At 40.5% G+C, this 17,078-nt stretch overlaps 1 protein-coding gene across 1 annotated transcript in view; it reads left to right on the top strand.

Moving 5' to 3' along the window:
* The window catches only part of PDE11A (phosphodiesterase 11A), a 427,416-nt gene that overhangs the window by 323,228 nt on the left and 87,110 nt on the right, over window positions 1-17,078 (top strand). Inside the window, exons 11-12 of the mRNA XM_086359943.1 lie at window positions 5,766-5,912; window positions 6,174-6,281. Coding sequence (XP_086216069.1) covers window positions 5,766-5,912; window positions 6,174-6,281 — 255 coding nt within the window. The remainder of the gene's footprint in view (window positions 1-5,765; window positions 5,913-6,173; window positions 6,282-17,078) is intronic.

Genomic DNA, 17,078 nt, shown 5'->3' with positions numbered 1-17,078 from the left:
AGGGTTTACGACGGGGCCCAGGATGATCTTTACACTGGTATGATTTAACCATGGATCAATCAACCTATTAGGGGGAAAAAGACAAGGTCAATAAGGATGGGTCTTGGTGAACCAGAGGCCATCCTACATTTTTCAACCTAATGTTCTTATTTCCTTTCCATTAACATTTCACAATGAAAAAATGCCTATATTCTTTAATTTTGAAGATAATTAAGGGAATTTAGTGCTTTTGAAGGACAGAGGATTTATAATGGCATCAGGGAAGGCACTATAAATAACCCGCGAGACAAGGGCCACCTGGAAAGCAGCAGTGCAGTCTCCATCATCATTTCTGCTTCCTGGCGACAGGCTGTAAGAGGGTCATCTCCCTTGGCCAGTGCAGAACCAAGCTCCTCTCCTTAGACCAGAAAGACCTGCTTGTTCTGGGACAGGGCTTCTACCCTCTTGGGAAGTGGTTTTCCAGCTGTATTTGAGTTTGAACAAATTATAACAAACACAGAACATTCTAAGTACATGGCATTCTCTGTATGCAAAGCCCTGAAATGTGTGATGGAAGTAGACAGTCATTCTGGAGCTTCTCTAAGGGAAAGAAACATGCCATCTGCCTCTGAGATCGTTACAGCCTAATGAGGTCAGGATGACACAAGGGAACGTAACAGGGCACAGAACAAGAGAGAGGGGTCCACATGATTGCAGCCAGGCTCTGCACATAGATACAAAGGGATTAGTCCAAAGGCTGGCTTACCTGTGAGCTCTCCAAGCTGACCGGTTAAGGCACTATTTAATAAAGATCATTTTAATGATTACTAGATAAAGATGGTACAGTAAATACACTCATTTTCTTTTGTTGAAACCCAACTAAAATAACAACAAAAGGGCATGTATTCTCAAAGATATAGAAATTGGGCAAGGACTTAACAATGATAAACTTTTTAAAGCTAGAAAACAGATGGATAAATATTAAGTAATCCAGCAAACCCAAGAAAGACAAAATAAGCTATCAGTGGGAAAAGCTGAAAGGTAAACAGGTTTATACCACAGACCCCTCCCCATCAAACAGCTCAGGAATTGGCTAAGTAAGTACCTTTGGAAATAGAGATGAAGGGAAGGCTATCAACAAGAAACTGAGAATCTAAGAAGCAGTTTGACCTCCAAATTCTTTATCCCACCCTCCACTCTATAGAGACTAGAGGCTTATCCTCTGAAGAGGGTATAACAGCAGGTCTCTGGGATGGGGTTAAACAAGTGCAGAGCTTGACGGCAGGAATGCAGGCTGAAAACAAGAGGATTGAATGAAGTTATAGACTGAGTGCTGAGTTTCTTCTCCAATCTCTGTTCCTGTATATAAGAAGATTCTTCTCTGGGGAACCTGAGTAGCTAAAGAGAAAAGACCCAAAGATACAGACATTTGATGGCTTTCCCAAGGAAAGGGGTCAGTCAGATCCCTGTCCAGAGAAGCCCCCAGAAGCTCTGATAAAAGGAGCTTTCCGGGCTCTGCTTTTAAACAGGGGCAGAAAACCAAAGATCACCACACAGCTGGGCAAAATCTCTATTACCTCTAAAGCCTTGACTATGTTAAAATGATTTAAGGAAGGATAAGCTGATTGAGAAAGAGACTAAACTATCAACCATGAGTGGATTAAGAATGTATTTACCATTGTGCTGAATACCTAGAATGGAATATTATTCAGCTTTAAAAAAGAAGGAAATACTTTTCTGTGATACATTGTGGACGACCCCTGAAGACATTTTGCTAAGTGAAGTAAGCCAATCGCAAAAGGACAAGTACTGCATGATACCACATCTGAGGTATCTAAAGAAGTCAAACTCGTAGAGACAGAAAAAAGAATGATTGTTTCTGGCAGGGTGGGGGGTGGTGGCGGATGGAAAGTTGTTCATTGAGTACAGTTTCAGTCTTGCAAGATGAAAAAGCTCTAGACATCTGTTGTACAATAATGTAAATATAGTAAATAATACTGTGCACTTTTAAAAATTTGAGAGGATAAACTTATGCCATATTGTTTTAAGGGAAGCCCCAGTGGCTTGGTGGTAAAGAATCTTCCTGCCAATGCAAGAGACATAAGAGACACAGGTTCTATCCCTGGGTCAAGAAGATCTCCTGGAGAAAGGAATGCCAATCCACTCCAGTATTCCTGCCTGGGAAATTCCATGGACAGAGGAGCCTGGCAGGTTACAGTCCATAGAGTCACAAAGAATCAGACAGGACTTGGGGATTAAACAACAACAATGTATGTTTTTTTTTAACCACAATAAAAATGAGAGAGGCTAAAACAAAATGAAGAGAGTGACATAAACTCTGAAGGGAGAAGAAAATGTCAAGTAGAATTATTGACATCCTCAGAGTGGTAAGAGAAGATATTGCATCCATCAAACAAAATTAAGGTGCTATTAAAAAATAATAAAAAAAAAAAAAAAAAAAAAAGAAAATGCTTAGAAATGAAAGCTGTAGTATTAAAATATTAAGGAGAGGTTGTATTTCCTAGAAAGATCAAAAAGAGATAAAATTAAATACAGGACAGGAGGAAAAGGAAAAAAGAAAAAACAGTCTAAAGTTCAGATAAAGGGAATTCCAGAAAAATAACAGACAGGAAGAAATCATTAAAGAGTGCATTTTTCCATTTTTTCTAGAATTGCAGTTCATGTTTTTCCAGATTAAAGGACACACAAAGTACCTAGGGTTATAAATGAAAATAAACTCACACCTCGGCACATTTTCATGACATTTCAGAACTCTGGAAGCAAAAAGAAGATCCCATAAAAACAGAGAGGGAGAAGGAATCACTTCCAAAGGTAATGGGTTCATAATAGCTTCTGACTTCTCCAAAGTAGATCTAAAACTAAAAGAGAATGCCCTCAACATTCTACTGGCATGACTTCCAACCTAGAAACTGATATATAGACAAATCTTCAATCAAATGTGACAATAATACGAAAACCTACCAGACATGCAAGCTCTCATAAATTTACCTAGCACATACATCTCTTCTTGGGAAGCTATTGTAAGATGTGTCTCACTAAAATAAGAAGAGAGCCAGGAAAGAGAAAGATGTGGGGTATAGAAATAAAAGAGAGATGAAGACACCCCCAATATTATGGTGAAGAAACGTCTAGGATGAAAGCTATATGCGAGGCAGAGAAGACTGCAAGTCCCAATTATAGTTCAGAAAGTTCCAACAGAGATTTCTTCATAAAACTGTTGGAATACTCAAAGCATCTGAGCATTTTCAGATGAGATTTAGATAATTAGTGGAGAGTTTAGAGGTTGAATTAGTGATCAGGGTGGAGAAAACTAAGCTCACTTTAAAGAAGACAATTTCTTAACTATGAGAATACAAAATCCTATCAAGGGAAAGTAACCATAGTAAGTTGCATGACTTAGATGTGAATTTCTTTTACAGAGTCATTACACTATAAATCCTGAATATTTCTCTAAACAAAGTTACTATATTATTATACTGAGGAGTGAGAAGGGATGGTATATGAGGTAGCAAAAGTTGATAGATACAGAATAAGACAGCTTCATCTTCAACAGGGAGGAAGCTAATAGATAACACTTAAAACAGAAAATCATTTAAAGATAAAATCACAAGCACCTTACTTAGCCAAAAAAAAAAAAAAAACGTATCTAGATGATTTGAAAGTGGTTGCCTCTAAGTAAGGGAAAGTTTTGACTCAAAGAGTTCTGCTAATGTGTGTATGTCACTAACCTTGCAGATCTAACTTACTCTTAAAACTATATGCATGTATAACTTTGATTTTAAATTATTTCTAAAGCAAAAAAAGAAAAAAAAAAAGATAATAAAGTGTTTAGCATGAGTCCAGGAACTCCAAATAAGGACACCTCGACACAAAGACCGTTTCCGTCACCACCGTGTTGGAATTTCACAAACCTTACCTTTTTCATTCTAAGGAGTTAGATTCTACAAATATGTTACTATAGTAAAGTGATTCTCTGAAAGATAAGCCGACTAACTTTTTTGAGCTACTACTTTTAAACTGTATTTATGTATTCGTTTTTGGCTATACTGGGTCTTCCTTGCTGTGTGCAGGCTTTCCCTAGTCGTGCGCGGGCGTCTCGTTGCAGTGGCTTATCTTGTTGCAGAGCACGGGCTCGAGGGTGTATACGCTTCAGTAGCTGTGGTTCCCAGCCTCTAGAGCACAGGTTCAACAGCTGCGGCTCAGGGACTTAGTTGCTCTAGGGCATGTGGGATCCTCCTGGATCAGGGATCCAACCTGTGTCTCCTGCATTGGCAGGCAGACTCTCCACCACTGAGTCACCAGGGAAGCCCCAAGTTGATTAGTTTTTTAAAATGTATTTATGGCGGTGCCAGGGCCTCGCCACTGAATGGGTCCTTCTCGAGTGGAAGTGAGATGGGGCCACTCTCTGCCACAGTGCCCTAGTGCCTCTCATCAGGCTGGCCTCTCCCCCTGCAGGGCACAGGGGCCTCAGTAGCGCCTCCTGAGCCTCGAGCGCAGGCTCAGTGGCTGTGGTGCACGGGTTCAGTTGCCCCATGGCATGTGGGATCCTCCAGGACCAGGGAGCGAACCCACACTGGCAGGCAGACTCTCCACCACTGAGCCACCAGGGAAGCCCCCACGCTCATTAATTTTTAATAAAATTAACCAGCAGAATAGCAGGCAGAGAGTCTGTCTGCAGTTGTTCATTGTTCTTCCACGTTGTGGTGAATAATCAATGCTTGGATTTTAGCCTAGAGATGTATGTTTCTATGGAGGAGAATGGGGCTGGGAAGGAAGACTTGATTCAGTGGTTTCTGGGATGCTTACAGGGAGGAGAACTGGATTTTATTGCTCACTGTAAGTGGTCCCAGAGCATAAATTACTCCTTGGATAATTTACACCCAGTGACTAGACTAGGACTGTGCATACAGAATGGTCTCTGATAATCTGAAAACATAGAAATGATTCCCTTACCAAGCGTGGCCCAAAGAATATGGTAAACCCAGTGGAACCAGAAAATAAAGAAAAATATTCCCAAAGAATTTTTCTTGCCTTTAAATTTGAGGAGGGCAACAGATTGACAGCTGCCTAACATGAGTGTTTTGAAAACACTGAATCTGTACACCAGTATTATAACGACGACGTTGTGATGTTTTTATAGAATGACACTATATTGCAAATTTATTCCTTTAATGAAACATATGCCCTCACTAACCCTCCAAATATCTCTATCCTATGAAGAAACACATTTTGCACTAGAGATGTGTTGGCTAATCCCTTCCACCTTTCTGAATATACAGAACGAGTGTGTAACAAAGAACAAGTGCACAGCGACAGCATTTAAGGCTGCAAGAAATGCGGCAGAGTGCTGTATGCCCCTGTCCTTCCCCCGAAGAGCAGCAATTAAAATTCACAGCTGCTGGCTGCCCAGATGTTTCTTGCATTCAGTGCTCTGTAATATGCATCTGAATATACTGTCTGACTGCAGTTTCAGTAAACTAGACAGCTTTGTATTCTAAATTCAGCAGACTAGATCCAGGGTGTATATTTTTTTCCTCCAGATTAGCTCCCCTCTCCCTTCTCCCCTCCCCTCCTCTTCATTTGCTTGGGGCATTAGCAGTTCAGAAACAAAAGACATTTCTAGCTCAGAGTTTAGCTGTATCAGAGTGTAAGTGCAGGTCAGGTCTGATTTATGTGGCATGTCTGATAAGCAGGAGAGGAGAGCAGGATGAAGGGCCTGGAAAAGCTGGTGAACTTGGCTTGACTTTTATCTTGTGCTTTTGTAGGCAGCCAACATCCCCCTGGTGTCAGAACTCGCCATCGACGACATACATTTTGATGACTTTTCTCTCGACGTTGACGCCATGATCACGGCTGCTCTGCGGATGTTCATGGAGCTGGGGATGGTACAGAAATTTAAGATTGACTATGAGGTAAGATGTTCGGTCATGGGGCTCCCAGAAGTGCACCCAAGAACAACGTGGTAGCCACTTTGAGCCTTGGGTTTCCCAAATATTCATCAGGGATGATCATGCTTTCCCTGCATACCTGGTGGGATTACTGTGGGAATCGTGTGAGATGCTTGTGGAAGGACCTCAATGTTGAGGATTCCTCAGACATAAGGTATCATTTTGATCATGGCCCACTGCAGACACATGCAATTGCCTGATGTAAACTTTCCCTTCCCGTTTCAGACGCTGTGTAGGTGGCTCCTGACAGTAAGGAAGAATTACCGAATGGTCCTGTACCACAACTGGAGACACGCCTTCAACGTGTGCCAGCTGATGTTTGCGATGTTGACTGTAAGTGTGTTCGGTGACAGTGGAAGGTCATCTGCCACTTGTGAGGACCTACTGGCTTCCCCTTCACATGCCCATTTCTCTGACAAACTGCCCTGTGATTAACTTTACTTTGGAACTTACCTACCCTGGTGATGGGAGTGTATATTTCACAACGATCTCTGAGCTTTAAGGCTGTAAAATCACTGATCCCTTGGAGCAGGTATAGTCTTTGAATGATTGCTTGAATCTCTTTTTAATGTTTTATCTTGGGAAACTGGCTTTTTATAAACAGAAGAAATGCTTGGGTTTTCAAAGCCACCTTTTTTTGCAGAGAATATGGGGATGACTGACTAAACAAAGAGATCTGCTGGATAAGACCCCATAGGGGAAAGCCAAAGAAGGGATGTATGAACATTATCCACAGGGACATGGAATCCTGAGAGATACTTATCTGGAGAAGGGCCAGGGAGGCCGTGGGAAGGAAGGAGTAGGAGTGTATGTTCCCAGGGTTTCGGGCACACCAGGCTTCAAAGCTCCGCTCCAGGCACCGTAAAAAAGTGAAGGTGGCCAGTCTGTTTTATAGAAGCGGCTGGGGCAGCTGGCCAGAGGTAAGCCTTGGAATTTAATCTAAAAGCAAATGTTTGTGGCAAAGACTAAAACAGAATCCTCTCTTCATCTCCATTTTCTGGCAAGAAATAAGGCTCATTTGGTCTTATTTCTACTCACACTGTTAAGCAATTATCAATTAAAATGGTTTCTGGCTTAAATATATTGGTTTCTTTAGCCTCAAGGTGATATGTACATATATGTGTATCCACATGCGTGTATGTAGGCATACCTGCCACACAGAAAAAGAGAAGATGAGTTTAAGATTCTCATAACGTAAATCTAAATGCCTTACATCTTTGCACCCAGATTAAAATTTACCCCCCGAAAGAGGGAACGCCCAATGACAAACATTTTCCTTTGGTCCACATAAAGGAAGATTTCTGCTCCTTCCTCCTGAAGTGCTCTGCACTCTTCTCTGCCTACTAAAATTTTGCTCACTCTTTAAAATGCATTGATCTAATGCTGCTTTTCCCATGAAGTCTTTCCTTTTCCATAATCATCAATAATTTCAATAATCATCAGTAATCGTGTCTTGTACAACACATCTTTCTTTCTGCTGTGTATCTGAAGTTAAAGATCTCTCATTCTCCTGTAAAGTAAGCAGCTTGAGGCTAAAGAAGTCATTTTTTTGTTCTTGCAATAACCTTCATTTATTTGCTCAACATCTATCTGTTGAGCATGTCACCAGCACCCTCTACTCAATCCTGTACTTGGTAAGCTTTCAACAAATTTGTGTTGGATTGATTTGAACTGAAATACACATATAGCATAAGAAGATGGGACCAAAATGTCTTCACTTTTACACTCAAGGACTTGTTTTTTTTTGCGGATGGGTGGCAGGGGAGAAGGGTGTCCACAACTGCTTAAGGAGCAAGAAAAATAATCTGGAAAAACTGGACATCTCACTGTAACAAACACCATGAAACCAGGCAGCCAGTCAAATGAGGAAGGAAGAAGCGTTGAACAAGACCCTTAAACGTTTAAGAACCAATGTTTCATGGAAAAAAAAAAAAAAAAAAACCTCTCATTTTACTTTTCCAAATCAGATCTCATAGACAAGTAATAATTTTTTGTGTCCAGAGTTCATGTATATGACTCACAGAGGACATCCAATAAAGAAATTATTAACCTATTATTTTGGAAAACCTATGGATTTATGGTGAATCACCAAAATAAGTAAGCAGGAACCTGTTCAACTGAATTATGTGAAGTGTTAGTCACTTGTCTTGTCCAACTCTTCGCAACCCCATGGATTGTAGTCCAACAGGCTCCTCTGTCCATGGAGTGGGTAGCCATTCCCTTCTCCAAGCAGGAAACTTGTTCAGTGAGGGATTAAAGATGTCATAAACAGAAACAGATTTTACAATAAGCCTTAAAATAGTCCATCCTAAAGGAAATCAGTCCTGAATATTCATTGGAAGGACTGATGCTGAAGCTGAAACTCCAATACTTCGGCCACCTGATGGGAAGAACTGACTTATTGGAAAAGACCCTGACGCTGGGAAAAATTGAAGGCAGGAGGAGAAGGGGACGACAGAGGATGAAAAGATTGGATGGCATCCCCAACTCTATGGGCATGAGTTTGAGTAAACTCCGGGAGTTGGTGATGGACAGGGAAGCCAGGCATGCTGCAGTCCATGGCATCGCAAAGAGTCGGACATGACTGAGCGACTGAACTGAACTGAAGTAAAAGAGCTGGGATAGAGGAAACTGGTAAGAACTGTGTGGTTGAGTGGGCATTTAGGAGAAGAGGGAATTCATACCCAGTTTTCTTTAGTAAATTTTTCCACAATATGGACAATCTTGATCCTTTTTAAGAAACTGAAGAAGGCAGAGCTCTCAGAATGTTACCACCATGAAGATACTCGTTCTGCCTAAATATTTCAAAGGTAGAGTTGTTTTTGCAAGTCTGCTCAGCAACCTTGAAGAATATCACTGTTTGAGAAAGTCTGGGTTTTGTTTTTGTATTAACGCTAGCTCAAAAAGAGAATTTACTCTTAAAATTCTCTTGGCCAGGGGGAGAAGGAGCTAGAGGTTGAAAAATAAATGCATGACTTTGGAAAGAATACCTTGGTGAATGTTATTTTTTTTTTCTTTTACACTGAGTAGAATAGCCACATTTGGAAAAGATATTATTTTCTGTTCATTAAATGTTTCTGAACTAAGGGTTACAGTTGGTTGAAAATGTCAGCTTTGTCCATAACACAAGTATTCTCTCCAACTTGACCATAGTCAGACTGGTTAATCAGAACTTTTTCACTAAGAAAGTAAATATTGAGATAACAGAGATTACTTGATCAGGGGCAAAAAAGAAAGTGAGCATAATTCACTCATCAATTCTAACTTCTGAATACGACTTTGGTAAGCAAAGTAGGCAAAATGATAACCTACTTATTTCCTTGAGCAGCCACTAAGGCTTCAGGCTTCAGATACTCCCGAATACTATTAGGGTCTTTCACTGTTTTGCTCTCATCAGTGATTTTATTTCCATTCTAGTTATCTTATATTCCACTTCCACGTGTTGAATTAGAACTAAAATTCTCTATTAATATGAAAGGAAAGTTATAATTAACCCCTGCATTCATTCAGCTAGCTACAGAGGTGAGAGAGCACGGCGCACGTGCGCTGAATTTTCCTCTAGATGGCGCTCCAAGGCAAAGTTTCCCGGCCAGTTGCCTGGAAAGAAAGGGGGCGGATGGTGTTGATCTTACCAACATTCCCTGAAGACGCTTCTTTTCTTCTAAGAAAAGAAATACTGAGGCACGCACCCCACACTCTTTTCTTAAAAGAAACATCAGCAAGGCCAGTGTATCTGAAAAGAACCCTCCTATCAGGACAGACCTGTATTAGGACGGTCTCCTTGCCTGCAGCGCTATTAGTGCAAATATTACGGCACTCTCCTTGTGTCTTTCTGTGGATGTGTATTTTTCCAAGCCCATTGTCTCCAGGAATGGGAAGATGCATATTTGTGTGTCACTGATGAGCAAACCATGACACGAAGTACAACAGAACAAGCAAATTACATGTAAGAATCAGCTTCCTAACCTTTAACTCTATAATCATTTCAAGCCCAGAAAATAGCTTGATTCAGAATTGTGTTTTGCAGAAGTATTCAAGCTCATGTCTAAGTAACAAAAAGGCCTTGTTTCTTTAGAAGTTAAAAAGAAAAAGAACAAACTGCATTGTCGAATAGGCAATTTGATGTATAATGGTGGAAATTTAGTTCACTGGGAACCCTGTTAATGACTTATTAATTTATTACAAGCCTCTGGTGTAGAATTCCAAATATTAAAATGAAAGTGTCCGTCTTATTCTTTGCTTCTAAAGAGAAACTTAGGTAGTTAAACATTACCAAATATTTTTAATTCCTCAGATAAATGCAGTATGGAGTGCCAGTTACTATTTGCAGTTAAAACAGGGAATAAAAAGCTGCAGATAGATCAAGAATAATTATACAAATTCTCTTTATTTATAGAAGCTTGTAGAATAAATATTCCATCAAGCACATACATAGTGAAAGATAATAAGCACATTTCTTATATGTACAGTGTAGACCACATAAAGGAACCGACCATGCTTTTGTTTGTATTCTGGAAAATAAAAAGGCATGTGGTGATGCCAAGGTTGCAGAGACATTTTAAGGTTTTATAAATGATGTATGAGCTCTGACAGATTTTCCAGGGGGAAAAAAAGGTTTCCTTAAGAGTCAGTATTCTTTACTATCCCATAAATGTACTCATTAGCACTTTGGGGCATGCCCTGTATCCTGTAGGGCTCAATAAAGATTCATTGAATGAGTGGATTTAGTTTAGGGTAATATTATTCAGGGAACTATGCTGCTCAGTGTCCAGTTTTTTCAAAAAACTATAAAATGATGAACAACTATCATTGCTAGAAATCTTGTTCTTTCTTCATATCACACTAAGGTTCAGCTAGGGTTCATATAGAATATTATGATCTTGCAGAATTCACTGGATATGAAAAGAGACAAGCACACGATCACATTAAAATTGATGGCGGTGCTGGTGGCTTGGTGCTGGTGGGGAAAGGCAGTTAAACACTAATAATAACCAAGTATCGCAGCAAACACACTGACACCTCCTGACATTTACGGGGGCTTCTTAAATCTTAAATGTGGAGGTAGCGCGTTTAAGTCCGTATTTGGATTGTCAACAAGGTTATTTTCAGAGATAAGCCAAGTCGTTTTATTGATAATTCAAACTAGAGAGCAGAAGGGACGTTTAGGAAGAAAAATCCATCCTGTTCACTAGCTTGAGGATAATGTGCTGTCTTCTGTCTGCCGTTTTCAGGGAAGTCCTTGATTTTTAAGGTAGACAGTTTCTTCTGCAAGGAGATCTTAGAAACGCAATTAGAATTCCCTTTCCCCTTAACCCAAAGAAGGACAGAACTAGTTGAATTTTCAAATAAAATGTTTTTGCTCTATAACAAGACTACTAATCTCAATGGAAATCTAAATTCATTGTAGATTGTAATGTTGTAAGGTACAAAGAGATCTATGGTTTTATTCTGTAACCAACAAAAAAGTAAGAAACAATATTTACATTTGTAATCATCAAACATCATTTTTACATTGCATTTCCTTATCAATATAAGTAATAACTCGTTATATTTACTAGAAAATAAATGGCAACATTATCCTAATAATACAATAAAATCTGCATATGAGAAAAACCAATTATTTGTCATGTGGGCATACCTAGATTTCTGGTGTAACTTCAAAGAAAGCACATTTTTAATTGAGGAAAGGAGTGATTGTTTTATGTTTTTGCAGAGTATCAGCACTGGGGGCTGTAAATTAACTAGGGAGCTAATCAATTTGAATACTGTGTCTAAATTACATTTAAGACTCCTGGCTTTTAATCATTTAAGAAGGTTTCTATTTTTATTCTCTCTGGCCACCTCTCAGAGCTCCAGTGAGGCACTCCATGCTTCTAGCTGACACTTCCTTTATCCACATTTATTTTACAAAAGGAAAAAGGCAAAGCAGCACATAATTAAGAAACTGGTGTGTTAATAATCAAACATACAACTGGGCAGAAGGATAATCCACTCCACTTCCTCACACAGGAGAGTACCCTCCATAACTCACTTTAAGCGCTGCCATTCATGAGTTATGGGTCATTCCCTTTCTAGTGAAAATAAATTCTCCCGCACCATCAGCCAGAGCTGAGTATTTTTCTTAGGACATGTAAATTGTAAAAGTGTATGAACATAATCATGCTGGCATTTGGGGGGGAGTGCAAGCTCTTGCCTGTGGACACAGGCTTGTAAGGAAATGTGTGTGATTTCAGGGCTGCGGTTGCCTGGTTACAATATAGGATTTTTTATTAAAGTTAATTTATTCCTGAGATTTTTACGGTGTTGGTAAACTGCTTAATCTGTCACTCTGTATTTTATGACTCCAGCCAAATCCTGCAGGTCAGGGAGACCCGGCAGCAGAGCCATGGTCATTTATCACAGCCTCTATTTTCCACAGCTTATGACTCAGTAGTGGCAGTTTCTTGAGGCTGAATGAAACCTGGCACCTAAGGGTGTCAAGCTGGGGACTTTATAAAGTTTTAATTTTTTTCATTAGTCTCATGTTCAAGTTTAGCTCAGTGATGACTAGTGAAAATTTGGGGTAAGTTTTGAAGAGGTTTCATATTCTTGAAATTCATCAATCTGGCTTCTTTGTGGCATGTGAAGAGGACTGTCTCTGCACAATTGATGTTCACCAGGTGATCTTCATTTTCTGGGCTCACACAGCCCATGTTCTATTCAATTCATTAGCAGTTTATCATAAAATATAAACTATATTTCTAAACATGAAAAAGCAGGCTGTCTTTATCCTCAAAAAATAATAAAGCATATTCTTAGTATTGAAAGCAAAAAATGTTAAACACCTAATATGTTTTTCCTTTTGTCTTTTTTTGAATTACAGTATGCTTGCTATATACATACATGTAGCTTTGCTTTCGTATTACCTGAATTGAAGTAAAAATTCAACTTTTAAAGGCTTATTAGATATTTACTCCTTTTTTTTACCATTTTTCTTTTTACCATTTATATTTGTTTTTGCACATTTTATCGAAATATGAGAGCAGAGATACATTGACCGATTTTTATTTGACCACATCATGACTTCCTGAGAATGAAATGAAGAGTATTGACAGATGCCAGAGGTTTGCTTTGAAATAGTCTAGCAAACAAACGAAACAGAACATGTGAGGGGATAAATGAATCAAGGCAGCAGAACGTGGCTTCCTGCTAGAGTTAGGTAACGAGTACTTAGGTATTCAATACAGTATTCTATTTTTCATATGTTTTTAACTTTACAAAATAGATAATTTTTTTAATTAGGATAACAAGTAGGTTAAAATTAAGTCAAGGAGGTAGTTAAAATTATTTAATAAAATGATTAAAGTCAATTCATTTTTTAAATTCATGCTACAAACAGTTACTCAAACATGTATGCTTGTACCAGTTTTGAGAGGCTTCCCTGATAGCTCAGTTGGTAAAGAATCTGCCTGCAATGCAGGAGACCCCGGTTTGATTCTTGGTTCAGGAAGATCCCTGGAGAAGGGATAGGCTACCCATTCCAGTATTCTTGGGCTTACCTTGTGGCTCAGCTGGTAAAGAATTCACCTGCAATGTGGGAGACCTGGGTTCTATCCATGGGTTGGAAGTATCCCCTGGAGAAGGGAAAGGCTACCCACTCCAATATTCTGGCCTGGAGAATTCCATGGGCTGTATAGTCCATTGGGTGCCTGGCCATTTTGAGTCTTACATGAGTAAGCATTTGCTATGTTATTTGAGATTCAGAGAGAAGTTGTGTCCAAAACATGACTTAAATTTTGCAATTTGATAATAAGTGGCTTCAAGAAGCTTCTGGTTATAAAAGTATTCAAGTATAGACTGTAAGGTCTTCCCAACTCTGAACTTGACAAGCAAAGGCTCATTGCAGACTTAAATCAGTATTTAATTAAGGCCAAATCAATTATTGACTACATTCATCTTGAAAACGAAGAAAAGCAAATTTGATCAAAACTGTCCCATGCCTTGTACACCTGAAACTAACACAACACTGGAAATAAACTATACACCAATAACAAACAAACAAAACCCCCCAAGCTGTCCTCCCAGGTAAACCCAAGCTATACTCCCATTGAAACTAGACAAACTACAACTGGTTTGTATTGTATCACATGCTTTGGTAAAGGAGCCATGTAAACATGGTGTTGGTTGGTGGTCCCCTAAATGGCACCCCACTCCAGTACCCTTGCCTGGAAAATCCCATGGACGGAGGAGCCTGGTAGGCTGCAGTCCATGGGGTCGCGAAGAGTCAGACACGACTGAGCGACTTCACTTTCACTTTTCACTTCCATGCATTGGAGAAGGAAATGGCAACCCACTCCAGTGTTCTTGCCTGGAGAATCCCAGGGACGGGGGAGCCCGGTGGGCTGCCATCTATGGAGTCACACAGAGTCGGACACGATTGAAGCGACTTAGCAGCAGCAGCAGCAACAACTGGAAAGGTTCTGGTTTCTGGACCTCGAAATAGGACTGAAGTGCCATTTCTTCAGCCCGGCAGATCCAATTATTGGCAGACAAACATTACTGTAAACACCGATCTAGATTTAGATGCAATCTAGATCTAAATCTAGATGCAATAGTTTATCTAGCGGGGTTGCTTTTTCAATGATTTGACTTGTTTACCTGTTGGCTGTGCTGGGTCTTCATCGCTACGTGGGCTTTTCTCTGGTTGCGGCGATCGGGGCCTACTCTCTAGCTGTGGTGCATGGGCTTCTCATTGCGGTGGCTTTTCTTGGATAGCAGAACATGGGTTCTAGGGCACACAGGCTTCAGCAGTTGCAGCTCCTAGGCTCCAGAGTACAGGCTCAATAATTGTGGTGCATGGGCTTAGTTGTTTCGTAGCATGTGGGATATTCCAGGGATTGAACCCAAGTCTCCTGGATTGGCAAGTGAATTCTTTACCACTGAGCCACCAGGGAAGCTCTCAAGTAAGGTTTTCTCCCCACAATGGAAGATTGCGTTGTGAATACCTGTTATTCTCCCACTGAGCTTTCATCACCCACTGTCTCTTGTTGGCAGAGAGGATCTTTTTTAAAAAGAAGATAGGATATGGCATCAAGTATAAATTCATTCATAGGCACTCTTGGTAAGCAAGTGAAATCTACTTTCATCTGAAAGCTTGAGAAAGTCCTCTGCTTAAAACCAATGCTTTGGAGCAAATTGAATAAGTTGGTATCCATCAACCTGCCCCCAGGATTTACATGTTGTACACAAACCATTGTATCTTTCTTTTCTTTCTAAACCTCATTTTAAATCACTATATATTATTAGCCACATCTTGATGCACCAGAGCTGTGTTTGGCTCAAGATGTGCAGTGGCTCTGCAGTGTTAACCTCTTCCAATTCAAGAACAAACATCCATTGTTGAAAGTTCCCTGGTGACCTAGGGATTAGGATTCTGGCTTTCACTGCCTTTGGCTCACGTTCAGTCCCTGAGTAGGGACCTGAGATCCCCCAAGTTGCATGGTGTGGCCAGAAACAGACGATAAAGAATAACCTTTGTGGTGGACTAAAGCACACTCCAAGTGATTCCTTAATATCCTGCCGTCATTCTATTATTACAGAGGTCTTTAAAATCTGTACAACTGCACATACACTCTCACCTTAGTGGCTGGGTTGCACAGGGTGTGAGGACACAGACTCGGGAGTCAGGTTGCCTGGAGTCTAATCCTGTCTCCATTTCATTCCAATAGTGTATTCTGTTGCTTTGATATCTTCATCTGTAAAATGGGAGACATCAGACCAGTTTCTCCTTCAGAGAATTCTTGTAAAGATTAGACTTGTAAGGATTAGATGGGTTAAGGTATTTGAGGGTTTAGAACAGTGCCTGGCACATACTAAATGCTATACAAGTGATATCTGTTGTCAGTATTATCCCAAGCCTCTTTTCTCAGATAGATCAATTACTTAACACACACTAGAGCTGGTTGCTCAGTTGTGTCTGACTCTGCTACCCCATGGACTGTGGCCCACCAGGCTCCTGTTTCCATGGAGAATTCTCCAGACAAGAATACTGGAGTAGGTAGCCATTCCGTTCTCTAGGGGATCTTCCTGATCCAGGAATCGAACCCAGGTCTCCTGCATTGCAGGTGGATTCTTTACAGTCTGAGCCACTAGGGAAGCCACTAAGAACTGAACATTTTTGTTAAATGAGTGAAGAAGCCTCTGTAGCACCATCTCATGTTATTATGGCTCGTTGTTTTTTATACTCCTGGATTCTACAGAGCCACAGCCACAGGTGTTAGTCGCTCAGTCGTGTCTGACTCTTTGTGACCCCATGAACTGCAGCCCACCTCTTCTGTCCATGAAATTCTCCAGGCAAGAATACTGGAGTGGGTTGTCACTCCCTTCTCCAGGGGGGTCTTCCTGACCCAAGGATTGAACCTGGGTCTCCTGTATTACAGGCAGATTCTTTACCACCGAGCCACCTGCGAAGCCCCACGGAGTCAAAAAGCAACTGTCAATTTTTCTCTGGCCGTCATGTTCCTCTGTTCCTCTGACAACCACACAGGATCAGCTTTGCCATGGTGGCATGTCCTTGCTGGTTTGAATTTTATGTTGACTGAATGGTAGGAAATCACTGGCTAGTTCAAGAAACACTTCAACTCAGTCTTACTGTTTGGGTCCTTTGGAGTTCCAGTGATTATATGCCCTAGTGGTTGGGGGCAGGGTTATCCCAGCATATGTCCAACCCAACAGAGGACTGTTACAGGAGACCTGCTCAGAGGGTCGTGACAGGCTTTTCTGGAGAGGGTGACATGGAAGCTAGCTCTGTATGCCTTGGTTATCTTTTTACTTAGATATATGATATTCCCGGCTTTACATTTCTGATATGGGCCATGAGGGAATACAGGTGAGAGGGTAGAGTAAAATAATGGTCAACAAAACCCATTATTGGATAATGGGTAGTTAGTTACTGGATCAGTAGCAGCAAACATATCATTTTATTTGAAAATAAAAATAGAATTAAGCATAGGAGAAACACATCCGAATGTACTTCCTGCTGCCACTGTGTTCGCTTTTGAAAGTATATTGTCTGCAGCACGCAGCTGACATTTTCTCCCCAGTGTGTGTCAAGTGTAGGTCAGAATGGATAGGACTAGAAAGAAGATGGAT

The sequence above is a fragment of the Bos grunniens genome, chromosome 2 (assembly GCF_055505025.1).
Source record: "Bos grunniens cultivar Pamir isolate PY7600 chromosome 2, Bosgru_T2T1.0, whole genome shotgun sequence".
Taxonomy (NCBI): Eukaryota; Metazoa; Chordata; class Mammalia; order Artiodactyla; family Bovidae; genus Bos; species Bos grunniens.
The sequence above is the reverse complement of the archived record's forward strand: the minus strand, read 5'-3'. Positions and strand labels throughout refer to the sequence as shown.